The 17027-nt window shown below is 38.6% G+C and overlaps 1 protein-coding gene across 7 annotated transcripts in view; it reads left to right on the top strand.

Annotated features, from left to right (window-relative positions):
- Positions 1 to 17027, top strand: part of PATJ (PATJ crumbs cell polarity complex component) — a 357190-nt gene that overhangs the window by 316871 nt on the left and 23292 nt on the right. For 6 of the 7 annotated variants that reach the window (XM_082652883.1, XM_082652885.1, XM_082652882.1 and 3 more), the window contains 6 exons: positions 1371 to 1518; positions 2625 to 2711; positions 6359 to 6464; positions 7211 to 7248; positions 10343 to 10465; positions 11420 to 11524. In XM_082652883.1, coding sequence (XP_082509009.1) covers positions 1371 to 1518; positions 2625 to 2711; positions 6359 to 6464; positions 7211 to 7248; positions 10343 to 10465; positions 11420 to 11524 — 607 coding nt within the window. The remainder of the gene's footprint in view (positions 1 to 1370; positions 1519 to 2624; positions 2712 to 6358; positions 6465 to 7210; positions 7249 to 10342; positions 10466 to 11419; positions 11525 to 17027) is intronic. The other variant, XM_082652881.1, reaches the window with a different exon arrangement.

The following is a 17027-nucleotide window of genomic DNA, read 5'->3' as shown; positions in this document are numbered from 1 at the left end:
TCTCGTAGTGGATTGATGAAATAATCTTCATACGATACCAGCATTTTAGATTGAGTTTGTAAGGAACATTTACATTCCTTAGCACAAAAGGTTTCATTATAAAAGATAAGATGTAGGGACTTCCCTGGTGGTACAGTGGTTAAGAATCTGCCTGCTAATGCAGGGAACACAGGTTCTAAGCCCTGGTCCAGGAAGATCCCACATGCTGCGGCCCCTGCACCACAACTTCTGAGCCCGCATGCCACAACTACTGAAGCCTGTGTGCCCAGAACCCGAGCTCCACAACAAGAGAAGCCACTGCAGTGAGAAGCCCATGCACCGCAACGAAGAGTAGCCCCTGCTCACTGCAACTAGAGAAAGCCCACGTGCAGCAAGGAAGACCCAAAGCGGCCAAAAATAATAAATAAATAAAGTAAAAAAACAAAAACCCATCTGAGCTAGAATGAGTTCATCTTTAAAAAACAAAAAAAAGATAAGATGTATAAGCTCTCAAAATTCACAATTCTTTGCCTAGCAGTTCCACGACTAGGAATTTATCCTAACCATATGCTTGTAGATATGTTATTCACTGCACATAGTTTGCAGTAGCTAAAGAATGGAAATAACCTACTGATATATGTCCACCAATAGTTTACTAATAAATGAAATTAAGGAACATTCATAGAATAGTATGTAGCCATAGAAAGAAAACATTGAGGAAGCTCCAAGTGCTAATAAAGACCAGTTACTAAGGTATTAAGTGAAAAAAGCAAAGTTAAAGAAAACAAAACTGGAGGGAAAAAAGGAGTGTATGTGCATGTATATCCATTTACAAGCATGTGTACTATACCCACATGCATTTGCTTACGTATACACAGAATATCTCTTGGAGATACCCAAGAAATGAGTAACATTGGTTACCTCTGAGAGGGAAACTTGTGGACAGGTGAACAGAGGTGAGAGGTGAACTTCCCCCCCACTCCTTTTTAACCTCTTGAATTTTGAGACATTTATTTGTTCATCAAATAAATAAACATAATTAAAACCTTAAAGTAATGAAGGCAGGGAAAGAGAGGGAGAGTGAGAAAGAGACTAGAAATAGATCATATGATAATAATTGAGCTGATCTCTAAGGAAATAACCTGTACATTTTAATAGTACTTAATTCTACTTTTTAAAGTGTATTTCCATTTTATTTCACTAAAATTATCCTCTTGCAGAAATTATGCCCTTGGGCCAATGAAAGTGAATATTACGGGCAGCGTAAATAGGTATAAGCTATTTAAGGGGCAAGCACTCTGAGGTTTATCGTTTGGGAAGAATATCAGTAGTCTCAGATTTAATATAGAAATATTAGGTTGTGCCACTACACTGCTTTATGGTATTCACAGAAATGGAAGTGGAGTGTTTATTTCTGACATCGTGAAAGGTGGAGCTGCAGACCTTGATGGGAGATTGATTCAGGGAGACCAGATCTTATCTGTGAATGGGGAGGACATGAGAAGTGCCTCCCAGGAAACAGTGGCCGCTATCCTCAAGGTGAGTCCCTAGCTGCTTTCTGTGTGGCTGGTATAACTCAAGTCCACCGGGAACGGTTCTAATCTGGCTTGTTTATAAAATGTGTTGAATTTTATGCTGATTCTAATTTTTTACTAGAGACCTAATACCTGATTATTTTAACCAATCAGGAATAGCCCTAAAAGAAAGCTATTATACTGACTAACAGGATTGAAGGGAACCCTATTTGGGGATTTAAGCTAGTTTTTCATACTTGTGAGAATTCCAAGTATCCTCAATTGTCCTCTAAATGCATTTGATGGGACAGATTCTCCTGGAGTCACAAAATGTATCCTCCTCCCTCTTGGGCTATATTAACATGAATTCATCAAATCCAGCATTTATTGCTTGAAGGAACATTAAAGATTGTTAAAGACCAAGTCCTTCATCTCACAGTGAAGTCTGAGAAAGTAGAAGGGCGTGCCCAAGATCTCAGAGCTGCACTTGAGGGGTTTTCCTGCCACCCAAACTGTCTCTCACTGAAGTTGCCGAGAGGCTAAGGCTCAAGGTTCCCTTCCAAGTGTCTTTGCCACATGGACCCTACCTCCCTTGAAAGAAACTGATTAGTAAAAATCCTTGTAAATTGCCATTCAGCTATAACCATGTGTATCTTATTCTGTTTCACAAATACTATAGCTGTAGGAGCTTTTGCAAAGATAAATGAATTTTATTTTAAAATCCTGCTTTCCTAAAATAGTCAACTATCAGTTACTACTCAACAGAGGAATTGTATTAGATTACCTCTGTGTTTGATTTTTCTGTCCTCCTTTTCACCACTTTTCTTAATCATTTCACCGCTCGCAAATACTTTCATCAGAAGGGAAAAGGAAGAGAAAGGAGGTGAATTGAAATGTAATCCTTTTAACGTGTTTAAAGAAGTCGCAAAATCATGAGATGAATAGCATTGAGCTGATAAATTTTTGGGACCTTGTGTGATTTTTTTGATCACTGAATTTCCTTTCTACCTGCAGCCTTCATCAGCCATTTACAGTTCTTGGCTACAGAGAGATGAGTGGAGGCACTGCCATGAGAATTTAGAACACAAATCCTACTGTTTTTCACCTCTGTTCTTTTCTTGTCTTCCCAAGTGTGCACAGGGGCTTGTGCAGCTAGAGATTGGAAGACTCCGAGCTGGTTCCTGGACCTCCTCGAGGAAGACATCACAGAACAGTCAGGTTGTTGATGGCTCCCCGTTAGACTGGCTCACCTGTCCCAATTGGGAGAAAGTTCCCCATTTCCTAAATGATTGTTTGGAAACAATGTGTAATATACAGCATATTCACAACACCAAGTTCGGTGTACTTCAATGTGTTTGAAATAAAAAGTGAAAGGTGGGGTGGGAATTCATTAATCCCTAGATTTTTCTCTCCTTTATTGCCTGCAAATGTTTTCTTAGAACACCTTTTCTCTCCCACTATTAGTTCTATATTACCTAGGCATTGCATGTACACAGCTGTGTTTATTTAAAAAAGAAAGACGTAACATCTGGTGGCAATTTGACCCTCATTAGCACAACATTGTTCTATTCATTCAATTAAATATTGCTATAAAGTTAACTTGTGAATAGCCACTCACACATGCTGAGAGCAATTAATGGTATATTCCTGGGAGAGCAAAGTGGGGGGTTGTTTCTCCTGTGGGAGGGAGGCCTTAGTGGGTGATATTTTGTGGGTTAGCAAACATCTCATGTTTATTTGCAAGGTTGAGGTAAATGCCACTTTTTTTCAATGAAGTATATTTCACTGTATTTTTTTTTTTCATTGTAGTGGCTGACAAAATCGAGACAGTAGAGGATATGTTAAGTCCCATTTGGTACATAATGAAACTATAGAAACTTACATGTGACCCCCAATCCCTTTTGTGGGTTATTAGATGGGCCTTTGTCTGAGGTTAAAAGCATGACTTTTGGTCTCCTTCCTAATTTCCTTAAAGCCACTCCAAGGCCTTTGTTTAGATGATGTTCTGATTTTATGGTTAGCACACAGGTGCTTCTGGAATTAAGTTAGCTGCCCCTTTTGCCTCTTTGGTGTTAGAAAATGAGTGAAGAAAAAACAACATTGTTCAGAGAGGTTCACAGATTAGCTGGCTTCTTTTAGATAATCATCAGAACAATCAAACCCAATAAACATCATGTTAGGTTTGGAACTTTTTTTTTTTTTTGCATTTCTGGTTTATGTAATGGGCAGCAAATATCATGTGTACTAAGAGACAGTGGTGCATTAGGATTCTAGAGGTCAATAGTTGGTGAGGACTCTGACCGGACTTGTATCAAAAGTGGGAACTTGAGATGCAAAATAGTTGTCTTGGCTTCTTCCTTAAAGGACGATTCAACTTGAGTGATTTCATTGAAGCCCTATTGTACATAGGGTTTAGAATGCAGAATGAACAATACTGGAGATGAAATTTTTCTTCCTGGAGAGTATGGGAGGGCAACACAGAAGGGGTTCAGTTGGGTCTCACTCCAAAAGGAGTTTGATAGATTGAAAAGAGAGAAAAGGTATCCCAGGGCTTCCCTGGTGGCGCAGTGGTTGAGAGTCCGCCTGCCGATGCAGGGGACACAGGTTCGTGCCCCAGTCCGGGAAGATCCCACATGCCGCGGAGCGGCTGGGACCGTGAGCCATGGCCGCTGAGCCTGCGTGTCCGGAGCCTGTGCTCTGCAATGGGAGAGGCCACAACAGTGAGAGGCCTGCTTACCACAGAAAAAAAAAAAAAGGTATTCCAGACAGAGGGTGTAGCATAGGCAAAGGCACAAAGGGGTTATAAGGAATTCCAGTGTTTTAAGAAAATTTTGGACTGACAGGTGAAGTGGTAGGTAGAACTGGACTTCTGTCCTTGAGGAATGTATATGTGCATCTTAGTGATGAATAAAGTTTACACTCAGGTTAAATACAAAACTAACAAATTTAGAGGCTCTATTATTAAAGGTCAAAAACCCTCCATGACCATTTATCTGTTATGTAAATGTGAGCTGTCATATTTCAGAAACCTGGAACGAAGTATCAAACACTTTTCTTTAACCTCTTTGCACAGAATTTTTATTTCAGAGGGTAGAAGTTTAATTCAATTTTAAGCAAAGCAGAAAATATATTTTATCCTTACTTTGTCCTTAAAATTATGACCTAGGTGATAATGAAAGTCTCTACTGATATGTAGCTAATGGGAAGAAGGCTTGTAGCAGACTGTAAAAGAAGTGTCCCCCATCTTCAAGAATTGAATATCAGCCCATGACCCAGATGGAGAAAAAGAGGAACCCATTCCCAAACATCTCCCCTCCAAACCTTTTTAAAGCAGTCAGGACTCTCTAGGGGCACGGATTTCCTTCTGGGCAATTATAAGATAGGGAGACAGATGCCTCCTTTTGAGGGTCTAGGAGAATTTTAACTCGTTGACTTGGCCTAGAGAAAGTGGGTTCATTAAGAGAGATCTTCTAGCCATGGGGCTACCAAGCCTCTTTTTTAAAAAAGTGTTTTCCTACCAACCAGGAAAGAGTATCTTTACTCTGTAGAGGAAAATGTATAATGGTAAAAACACTTGAGAAATCTTTTCCTCAGATAACTGAGGGAGTACCTCCAGGCAAAGTTCATATTTCTAAAGGCCTTGACAAACACAATGTTCTGAGATTTTGTTTAGGCAAAGGTTATAATATGCTATACTTCCTCATTTCTGAGTAGTTATCTATTATAGCACCATTGATTTAAATCATATCCTTTCAGGAAAAATATAAAAACACTCCTTTATATATATATATATATATATATATATATATATCCACTGTGAAGTGCACTGATGTCTGTAACTTACTCTGAAATGAATTTTTTTAAGGCAAACTGAGTGATGAATAGATATGTAACAAAAAAAATAGTAAAATATTAATTGTGGAATCTAGGTGGTGTGCCTACTGTCTCATTCAACTTTTCTATATATTTGAAATTTTTCATATTTAAGGAATGTTAAAATATTAAACAACTTTCATCATACTAAGGAAATGAATCAAATTATAATTTTTCAGGTAATAATTATGGTCTTAGGTTTACCTCAAAATTTTGAGGCAGTTAAAGCGTAACCGTGAGAATTCGGTAGAAAAAATTCTTTATTCATTAGTGGTGTCATTGTCTTCTGCATTGGAAAGATCCTTCACTGTGCATATGATTTTCATTGCATATGATTTTCATTGAATAGCCACTAGCCAAACATGACTATACATTATCTAAATTTATTTAAATAAACGTTAGATTTATTTTAAAATGATAGTAATGAAGGTATAGCAGATTGAGCTGAATTATTACCAACTCTAGGAAAATCTTTGAGGAAAAAAAATTTTAATATTCCTAAACTAATATATTCCCCTGATATTTACTGCTTTTTCTTACAGTTCAGGGTTCTTTCTATTTAATGAAGTTCCTATAAATCTAGATTTTATTATATTTGTTTTAGCAAAATAGATCAGTAATTTAGATAAAAAGAAAATAAATTTTGCCTGTAGTCCCAAATGACACTTAGTGGCATTAACTGATCATATGTAAACAGTGTAACAGGCTAGGAAAATGTTTCTGATTTCATGTGGAGCACAAAAAGCTTAAATTACTGCACGTTTTCTACCTTGATGATTGAAACCACATATAAAAGCACATACAACGGAGAAAGCAGTGGAGCAAATGTTAAATGGGATTGTTTAGGGTGATAGAGAGGGAGTGTGAGTAATTTTTGTTTTCTTTTCTGGCCTCCACAGAATTTTCTATTACATGGTTATGGTTACTTCAGTAAGTAAAATAGTAATAATAAATATGAATTTCTAAGACTGACCACTGAGTTTGCTTTTCAGCAGAGTCAGCACAGCAGCCTTCATCCTTCTCTTGCTCCTGTTATCACCAGCCTGCAAAACCTGGTCGGCGCAAAAAGAGCTTTGGATCCTTCCCCACAAAACTCAGGTATTACTTGAGACACACCCTCAGCAAAACGATCCTGTTACCCAATTTAAAAAAATTTTTTTTAAATTTTTATTGGAGTATAGTTGATTTACAATGTTGTGTTAGTTTCAGGTGTACAGCAAAAATATTTTTAAGTCTTTGAACGTGACCACATAAGCCCCAAGCTTTCTGAAAGGCCTGTTCTAAAGGAAGGAAAGCCATAGAGATTCGTTTTTGGAATATGCCTTTAACTTTACAGATGAAAAAGAGAAAAGCAGAAAGCTAAAGTACTTCATAAAGTAAAACCATTTCCAGAGAGAAAATTTTAAAATGACAGGTCCCTCGAGGAAGGTCAGAAGTGCATATCCCGTCATGGGTGGGGTGGGGAAGGCATCTTTTTAAGCCTTTCCTTGGGTAAGGTTATCATTGATTAAGGTGGAAAAATGTTCAGTGAAACAAAAATGGCTCACCCTCCAAGCCATTTAATCACCGTATTCCAGGCAGCGGCTGCTACAGGCCATCAGCTTTTGTCAGACCAAATGATTATGGCCACATCTATCTCAAACAGAGAGGACTTGTTTAAAATAGAGGACATAGCCCCTGATTGATGGTCACCAGTTTGAATTTTGAGAAAGGGTATAATGCCTGCTTGCCTCAGTATTCCCTCCTGAAAGACCTAGAAAATGATACCATTTTCATGGGACAATATTATATCCTAAATATATTGTCTCTTACTTTTAAAAAGTTAATTTGCTGTTTCTTCATAGGCACAGATGTGGGACTAAGGACCATTGAGATAATCAGGGTAAGTCAGTTATTTTGCTTTTTTTCTAATTTGTGTTGCATAATATGTACATCTTTCCCTCAATACAATATATTGGATTGTTAGTGTGTTCTTTTAAGTTACTGAAGGCAATATATCGTCTATGTAACACAAGCAGTCTTAGGAAAATATAGTAAAGCACATACATGACCACTGTGAACTTTTTGGGGCACCACATTCACTTCATTTTGTGCACTGTGTTTACGTTTTAAAAAACAAAAAATGGTATCACATTAGACATACTCTTGTAGCTTGTCTTTTTTACTTTAAAGCATGGACTTTTAGCCGTGTGAATAACTATTTTTTGACAGCAGATGGTGTGATTTTTGTCAGTTACATAGTATTCCGTTGTATGAATGTGCTGTAAGTTTTCTTAACCAATGTCCTCTTATTAAACAATTAGCATATTTCTCAACTTTCGCCATCTTTTATAGCAGAATGTCTTTGTATTTTCTTTTTGGCTCATATCATGGGTGATTTCTTTAGGATTAATTCTTAGAAATGAATTGTTGAGTCAGAATCCATACTTGTTTAAAGGCTTTTATATATAATGCCAAATTGCCCTCCTGAGAAGATTGTGCAAAATGCATTTCATTTCATAAAGTTGTCAAATCCTGATTTTCAGACTCCTGATAATCCTGTGAGATTTTTCAGACTCCTGTGTGATATCCAGAATATTGGCAAGCAGTTTTATTTTCCTTGTTCTTAATCCCATTAAATTTGGGATTCAAGCAATAGTGAAAAAAATTATGACCTTGTTGTAATCATGGATCAACTTCAGTAAAGTGATATCCAGCTTAACTTAGTTCTCTGGACTCAATTATAGCTGTGTTTAAAGACACTGTACCATTTATTAGCTCTATGACCTTTGTCAAGTTACTTAACTTCAATTTGCTTATCTGTAGATTGGGGGTGATAACCCTTGCCTCCCAAGGTAAATCTTGTTGTGTGGATTAAATGAGGTGTAATGCATACAGTATACTTAGCATAGTACCTAGTTCATCATGAATGTCCAGGAATTCATTATTATTAACTACAGCTTTGACTAAATCTGCCTTATTTGTTCCCAGTATCTTTCCACCAGCGTGGCAACTCAAATGTTCCTCGTATGGGGAAGTTAAATGTACCAACATGTGCATAATTATGGATAAACTAAGGAAACATCACAATGGATTTGAACAAAGCCAAATTATTCCATAAATTTCTCCTCATTCCAAGATTTATAACATATCATTTTATGTTTCCTTAGTCATTTCAGCTGCTTGTTTTTACAGGCTTTTATAAAAAGGCCTGCTCCTACCCACCCTGTTCTCCCACATACGGTCCGAGCAGAAACTTCATAATGAAACGCATCTTACCATTTGCATGTAGGGTTTTACTATTGATGCATTCATAAAATAGAAGCTAGACACAAACACTTTGGAAAACAGAATATTAAAGTTGCTGTCATTTTGTTCTTTTTCCTTTGTCCAACTTTATCGAGGTGAAATTGAAACACACTAACCTGTGTATATTTTTAAGTGGTCAGGTAAAACTGCAGAAGCCTTGCAACCCTGTAGGTCCCTTTTCTGCAACCACTCCCCTAACATTTATGTCATTGTTGTCATATGTTTACATCTACATAAATTGAGAACCCCACCAGACAATGGTATCATCTTGGCTTTAAACTGTCCTGCATATTTGAAAAAACTTAACAAGAAATTGATCGCATTTTACTGGTTCTTTGCATGTTGAGTAACTTAGGGGTTTTTCCCAGCCCTGGTGAATGTTATTGCTGTGTAGACTCTGAAGACTGCTGGTGTTTATGTTTTAGCAGGCATCCACCCAGTTAGGCTCAGACTGAAAGTTATGTCACCTTTTGTAAGTGGTAGTTCAAAACTCAGTTCAGTTCCCGAGTGTGGGTCTGTCCCTCATATGCGTGGCTTAGACTGAACCTGAGAATTCTGTGGATGCACTCACAGAGGGACAGGATCCCCTTCTCTGACTCTCTCTACTCTAGCTTTCTTCCTTCATTCTCCAGCCATCAGGGCTCCTTTTCCTGGTTCCTCTGACCAGAAAGGTGGGAGTTAACATCAAAGTTTTAGCAGTTTGCCCCACCTTTACAGCTCCTTGACTGGGTCTTGTCTTCAGGACAAAGCTGCCAGGAAAACAACGGGGAGATACACCCTCTGCTGTCGTTTCTCCAAGTTTTGGCTCTCCACCACAATTTCTTTGAGTTTCTTTACTTTTCAGAAGTCTTAGGTAGTTGTACTTTAAATTTTGACAAGAGGTCTTCATTTTCATCAGTAGGAGAAAGATGCTATAGAGTGTGCATGCCACCGTGCTGAAACTGGAACTTGTCACTTATTCTTTTAGTGATTTTTAAAATGTTAACCCTGGGATATAAATGTGGGGGAAACCTGCACAAAGACCAGAACCTCTTCAGCAGGGTTGGAGTGAACAAACGGCCTCATCTCAATCTCAGAGAACATTTTCGGTCGCATGTTACTTCTCTCTCCAAACTCTGTACTCACTACAGTGGGTGTCTTCAAAGATCCTTTGTTCTAGCATAGTCCTGCAGCTCTTTCAGAGCCAAGTGTGTTTGTTCACACCCAGAAGAGCATGAGATGTGCAGTAATTTAATTGTAAACACCATATGAGGACATACTTGCCAAGTTCTGCATCAAAATTGGCCACTAAACTGAGCAGTAGCATAGGGTTGTTTTTCTTTGTTTTTTTTGTTTTTACTCCTCCTGTTGCCTTTTACTGAGCCCTTTCTGTGGGCCAGGACTGCACTATATCACCTCATTTAATCCTCAGATCAACACTGTGAGGTAGGTGGTTTTCTTCCCACTTTATGCGTAGGGATGGAAGCTCTAAGACGTTAAGGAACTTCTTTAGCACCCCCAGCTAATTAAGTACTCCAGCTAATTAAGAGCTGAAACACTGGTCTTTCTGACTTCAGAGGCGCTATGGTTAACTCCTGTGGTACCCTAGCCTCCTGCATCAGGAGGGATTTTATTCAACAGCTATCTGGGGACAGTCAGGTTGTGGCTCTTTGTTAAACATATAAGCCTTGTTTTCCTTTGTTTTTTAGGAGCTCAGCGATGCCCTTGGAATCAGTATTGCTGGAGGAAAAGGAAGTCCCTTAGGAGATATCCCAATATTTATTGCCATGATTCAGGCCAGCGGTGTGGCCGCACGTACACAGAAGCTTAAAGTAAACAAAGGGGATGGTGAAGTGCTCTCAGCATGTGATGCGGTGGGTGGGAGAGGATGAGGCAGCCAGGGGCGCTGTGCTTAAAACTGGAATTCCAGCAGCTATCAGAGACCCACACTGAGGGCAAAATGCATTGGAGAAAGTTTATACCTGAAATTCATTATGTCCCTGAACATATAAAAATAGTATCGTTTGTGTCAAAGCTTCTCAATGATAGAAGAAATTGCAGCTCATTTGCAAAGCCTCCCATATCATTTTTAGCACCTCATTCCACCCAAAATTGATTTTCACCTGAGAGATTTGACCTTAGACTCTTCCTTCCACCAAAAGAATCAACATGGGCTTCCCTGGTGGCGCAATGGTTGAGAGTCCACCTGCCGATGCAGGGGACACGGGTTCGTGCCCCGGTCCGGGAAGACCCCACATGCCCCGGAGTGGCTGGGCCCGTGAGCCATGGCCGCTGAGCCTGCACATCCGGAGCCTGTGCTCCGCAACAGGAGAGGCCACAACAGTGAGAGACCCACATACCGCAAAAAAAATAATAATAATAATCAATATCCTTATGAATTTTTTCCCCCATCGCTCCTTAATCTTAACTTAGGTAGAAAAAATAAAGCAAAAAACATTTGGCTTCCTCGGTAGAGCTTTATTGAACAGGTAATTTGTACACCCCACTATTACTGGCAAATGGATGTATGCAACACTACCATTACCAAGGTACAAAAAGCCTTTTAATAATCAAATCTGACCCCTTTCTTGTTTCTCTGATTGGTCTGTATTTGGGGAAAGCCATAAAACTTCCTCATGCTTCTGGAACACGCATACACAGTAGAGACACAGAATCTTCACAATAGCCACAAATGGGAAATATGACTTACAAAGAATTTTAAGCGTTCTTCTCAAATTTAATTTTTCTTAATGATAGTGATTTTTCTCCCACTTTTGTACCTCCAGGTTGGAGATCGGATTGTCAGCATTAATGGGCAACCTTTGGATGGGCTGTCTCACGCGGACGTGGTTAATCTGCTGAAGAACGCCTACGGGCGCGTTATCCTGCAGGTATGGCGATCAATGGAACTCGCAGCTGCGAGAGGCAGATAAGTGGCGTGCAAAAAAGATTGAGCGTCACTGGCAGGAGGCATCACCGCCCCGCAGGGTGCCTGCCGATGTGAATTATGAAGGTTGAAAGCAAGAAATTATTATTTGTATTCAGAAATTCTTTAATGCCACCCATACAGGCAGTGAACATGATTATATGAAAGCATAACAAGGGGAGAAAAATTACCCTTTGCTTCACATGATAAATCAACAAGGCTTTTAGCTTCTGGTGTTCTTTTGTAAATCAAAGTTTGCAAGGAATAGAAAATGATTTCTTTTCTTATGCCCCAAAACTGTGTCTGAACTGCCCAAGTGCACTCCTTTTAAAGGAAGGGAAAAGTAACTATGCTCTTTCTCCTGTAGCATAAATGATTGCCAACACTGCTAAATGCTTACCACATAGTAGTCATCAACTAAGGCAGACAATCATGTTTCAGCTGTGGTCCCCAAGAGTATTGTCCAGAGGCACAGGGAAATATACCAGGAAGTAAAAACGAGGTGTGCTGTTAATCACCCCTCCTTCGATTTCAGCACTTTGAGTATCTCTGAGATTGATATCGTGTAGTGAGTGAGAGGCAGCGTACTGGCAGCAAGTTTTGTTAGTGAGTTCCCCCCAAAATGTATGTTTATAATCACCATACTTCTGCAGGGGTAGTATTAAATGGTTTATAGGTAAAAAAAATAAAACCCACCATTTCGTATCTCAGAGAGAGGGCAAGCCAGCCCCTCCAATCATTCTAGCCTTTAAATAATCAGTTCGAATTGAAAAACCATAACTTTAGGGAGGACCAATTTGTGGTGCTTAACTCTCACATCTCAAATGTCTAAGTCCAAAGTGCTGAAACAGACATTTAAGAAAAAGTCAATGGCTTTCAGTACGTGGGAAGGGAATCGTAAAGTACTGCCAGTGGTTTCAAGGGAGTTTATGTGGTAGGCAACATGTTATTCAGTGATCTGGGTCCCCAAGTTTCTGTTGAACACAAACAGGAACGCTGTGTGGACTGGCTGTAGAGTCGACTTCCTTTGTCCTCATCCTCAGGGGTTACCTCTTGTTCCACCTTCCACTGCTTCGTCATCCTCAGAACCTGCAAATCCTTGCTTTTTCTTGTTTGCAGCCCTTGCTCTTCCTTCGAGTTATGCTGACCCCTAGAGGCCGTACAAGTGCAACTCTTCAATCGCAGAGCTGTGGCCCATTAGTTATACAGAATTTTACCAGGAAGTTATCAAATGATAACTATGTCAAGAAAAAAAAAGTGTTTCCCTTAGCAGAATCTAGTATTATTAACATTTTTATATACCAATATAATTTGTTCAGCTCCACCTTCTTCACAAAGAATTGAGAAGACACAGTGTAAAAGTGTAACATTACGTAAAGTACTTTAAGTGGAAATGAACTCATGCTCTCCCATGAAGAATTAACCCTTCATTCAGCCAAATTTGCCACTATTCACATACTTTTGAAGGGATTCCTTATTTTTCCTATTTCTGCATTTTAAGAAAATGACTTTTGGTTTCAAAATGTTCTCATGTTAATCACATTAGTTGGTGGTGTCATTTTGTAACAGGTGATGTTAAAAATGGAATCCTTTGGGATTTTGACAGTTGTGATCTACACAACTCTGGGTATGGAGCACATGTGCTCTCAAAGGCTTTAAACACAGAACTCAGGAAATTTCTTACGCCCTGCAACAGATGCCTTTCAGTTGCATAGTCGTATTCACTTTAATTAAAACAATGTGCATGGAATGGTACCAGCAATACAATTATCACAGCTGAGTTGTCAGTAGGTAATCATTTTTATTATCAGGTGAGCCAGCCCATTGTCAGAGTAGTAGAGAAGGTCAGATAGTTGTGTCTGATGATGTGGAAAAGACTTATTGTCGGTGCACATGGGAAGCGGTCAGCAAGTGCTGATGGCACAGGGAAGATTAGGTCTGGGTCAGTGGACTGGAGGGTGCAGAAGGGGAAGAGAGTCGAGGAGACAACTTCTGGAAGCTTCTCCCCATAGTTTAACTTGCTATTGCTAGGTATAGTAAGGAAGTAGATATTTCTGCCCTTAAAGTCTGATGGTTTCTTACTGTCAATTATAGATTGGTCAGTGGGGATTGATTTGGGTATAGGGGTCATTTCAAATGTTCTCAACTATATTTGCTTCTGTAGTCTGATAGTTTGCCTGGTTTAGTGCTTTTGTCTATGAACTACCACAAAACCTTTTTTGGACAAAATAAGGTAACCCAGACTCTCTTCTAGAAAATTTCGTTTTTACCTCTTTCTTTGACAATATAGAAGATAAAAAGAGCACATCAGGGATTTTTGTCACTAAATGAACTTGTGGGGCTTGTTCTGGATCCAAACATTTTAGAATGTAGAATGTGGATGGAGGCAGCACTAACTAAACCAGGGAATATAGGAAGGGCATGTTGGGAGAGAACATTGTATTTTGAGGCATCCAGGTGGAGATATCCAGCAGGCAGAGGAAATGGGCTGCCAATACTCGGGGAGACTTCAGTGCTGGAAACAGGATAAATAAAGCCATCTGAGGCTTCTTAGGGTCAACATCCCCACTGCCTGGCACATTATACTTCATAGATATTGGTTGAATAAGTGAATGTAAACAGTGGAGACAAAGACAGAGGATCAAGGCTTGGAGTCAGCAGCAACTAGGGAGAACAGGAGAAGAGAGTCTGAAGTCAGGGAGATTAACTAAGGGTCTGTCTATAAAGTAGTTTGGAGGTCCTTGGGGACACCCTCCAAAACACAAAAAACCTGATGTAAGAGGGCCCCACTGCTGGTTAGGAGAGAGAGATGTGTCATGTTCAGGATAATATAGAGAAAACAGTGACTTCTCTTGTGCGCCCTCTTTAGAAAATGGAAGAGAAAAAATAAGACACAGGATTAATTCAGGAGGTCCAATATCCAACAACCAGGAGTTTAAAAAGGAAAAGCAGAAAAATAAAAAAGAAATGAAATAAATTTAACTTAAGATCCATTAATCAGTGAGCAAAATAAATAAAAGAAGAATAATACCTGTATACTACATTCTAAAACTTTCAAAGAGAAAAGTATAAGCTACTTACAAAAGAACAAGAGATTCAAATGTCACCTGACTCTTTTTCAGCAATATATTTCTGAGAAAATTACTTTAGGATATACTCCAACAAAAGAGGAAAGTAAGAGAGAGGGAAGCAGGTGGTTCCAACACTAAGGAACATGGAAGTCCCAGGACAGCTGTGCAGCAGGCAGAGAGAACAACTTGTCCAAATCGGAGCAGGAGAAGAGGGCTCTAAGGGAAACGCCTCTGAATTAGAGGGAAAAAAGAGGAACAGATAGATTACCTTGTACATTTAACTGAATTGGAGGTTTAAGATCCAATTAAATTGGAAAGTTTGGGGCTGAATTAGTGATAAGTATATACAAATTAAACAAAATAAGATCATTATTGACCTTGAGGACAATAAACTTATACCAAAAAAAGAGAGAGAGAGAAATGTAATCCTAGTATAGTAGTTGGCTCAGTATGAATAACATTTATATAAACATAAGTCATAATAAAACTGATAGAACGAAACATCGTAATGCATGAAATATTAGTAGCATGAGAGTTTGTGATGTGTTCGTGGAGAGGAAAATATAAGAGAGTTAAATCTTTAAAGTTGAAATAAGAGTTTCAGAAATCATTAAAACTACAAAGGTTTAAGTATATGTAAAGAAACATAAGAAAGAAGTAGAACTTAAAAACATAAAAATTAAGTGTAAGATTTTGGCAAGCTAAATTTTCATCTGTTGGAATAGGGAGTCTATTGATGTCATCAAGATGATAAATTTCAAAATAGTTTTATAAAGTGTATTATTTAGCTTACACCTCTAGAATTGAAAAGAGAAATGTTCAGTGTGTATCTAGGGAATGAGAGTGTTGAATTTTTTTTATCATGTACTGTAATACTTAATTTTTCATCATGTGAACACAAAAGGAAATATACTAGGAAAATCTAATAGAAAAGAACCAGGAGTTAAGAATACAGGTACTAGACCCTAAAGGAGAAAAGAATTTTAAGAATAGCACACTTGAGCAGAAGCAAGAAGAACTACAATCCTGCAGCCTGTGGAACAAAAACTACATTCACAGAAAGATACACAAGATGAAAAGGCAGAGGGCTATGTACCAGGTGAAGGAACAAGATAAAACCCCAGAAAAACAACTAAATGAAGTGGAGATAGGCAACCTTCCAGAAAAAGAATTCAGAATAATGATAGTGAAGATGATCCAGGACCTCGGAAAAAGAATGGAGGCAAAGATTGAGAAGATGCAAGAAATGTTTAACAAACACCTAGAAGAATTAAAGAACAAACAAACAGAGATGAACAATACAATAACTGAAATGAAAACTACCCTAGAAGGAATCAATAGCAGAATAGCTGAGGCAGAATGGATAAGTGACCTGGAAGACAGAATGGTGGAATTCACTGCTGTGGAACAGAATAAAGAAAAAAGAATGAAAAGAAATGAAGACAGCGTAAGAGACCTCTGGGACAACATTAAATGCAACAATATTCTCATTATAGGGGTCCCAGAAGGAGAAGAAAGAGAGAAAGGACCTGAGAAAATATTTGAAGAGATTATAGTCAAAAACTTCCCTAACACAGCAAACAAAATAGCCACCCAAGTCCAGGAAGTGCAGCGAGTCCCATACAGGATAAACCCAAACAGAAACACGCCGAGACACATAGTAATCAAATTGGCAAAAATTAAAGGCAAAGAAAAATTATTGAAAGCAGCAAGGGAAAAATGACAAATAACATACAAGGGAACTCCCATAAGGTTAACAGAAACTCTACAAGCCAGAAGGGAGTGGCATGATATACTTAAAGTGATGAAAGGGAAGAACCTACAACAAAGATTACTCTACCCAGCACGGATCTTATTCAGATTCGATGGAGAAATCAAAAGCTGTACAGACAAATGAAAGCTAAGAGAATTCAGCACCACCAAACCAGCTTTACAACAAATGCTAAAGGAACTTCTCTAAATGGGAAACACAAGAGAAGAAAAGGACCTACCAAAACAAACCCAAAACAATTAAGAAAATGGTCATAGGAACATACATATTGAAAATTACCTTAAACATGAATGGATTAAATGCTCCAACCAAAAGACATAGACTGGCTGAATGGATACAAAAGCAAGACCCATATATATGCTGTCTACAAGAGACCCACTTCAGACCTAGGGACACATACAGACTGAAAGTGAGGGGATAGAAAAAGATATTCCATGCAAATGGAAATCAAAAGAAAGCTGGAGTAGTAATACTCATAGCAGATAAAATAGACTTTAAAATAAAGAATGTTACAAGGGACAAGGAAGGACAGTACATAATGATCAAGGGATCAATCCAAGAAGAAGATGTAACAAATATAAATATAAATGCACCCAACATAGGAGCACCTCAATATATAAGGCAAC

This window comes from Grampus griseus, assembly GCF_964374135.1.
Source record: "Grampus griseus genome assembly, chromosome: 1".
Lineage (NCBI taxonomy): Eukaryota > Metazoa > Chordata > Mammalia > Artiodactyla > Delphinidae > Grampus > Grampus griseus.
Note: the sequence above shows the minus strand (reverse complement) of the source record. Positions and strands in the feature narration are given on the sequence as shown.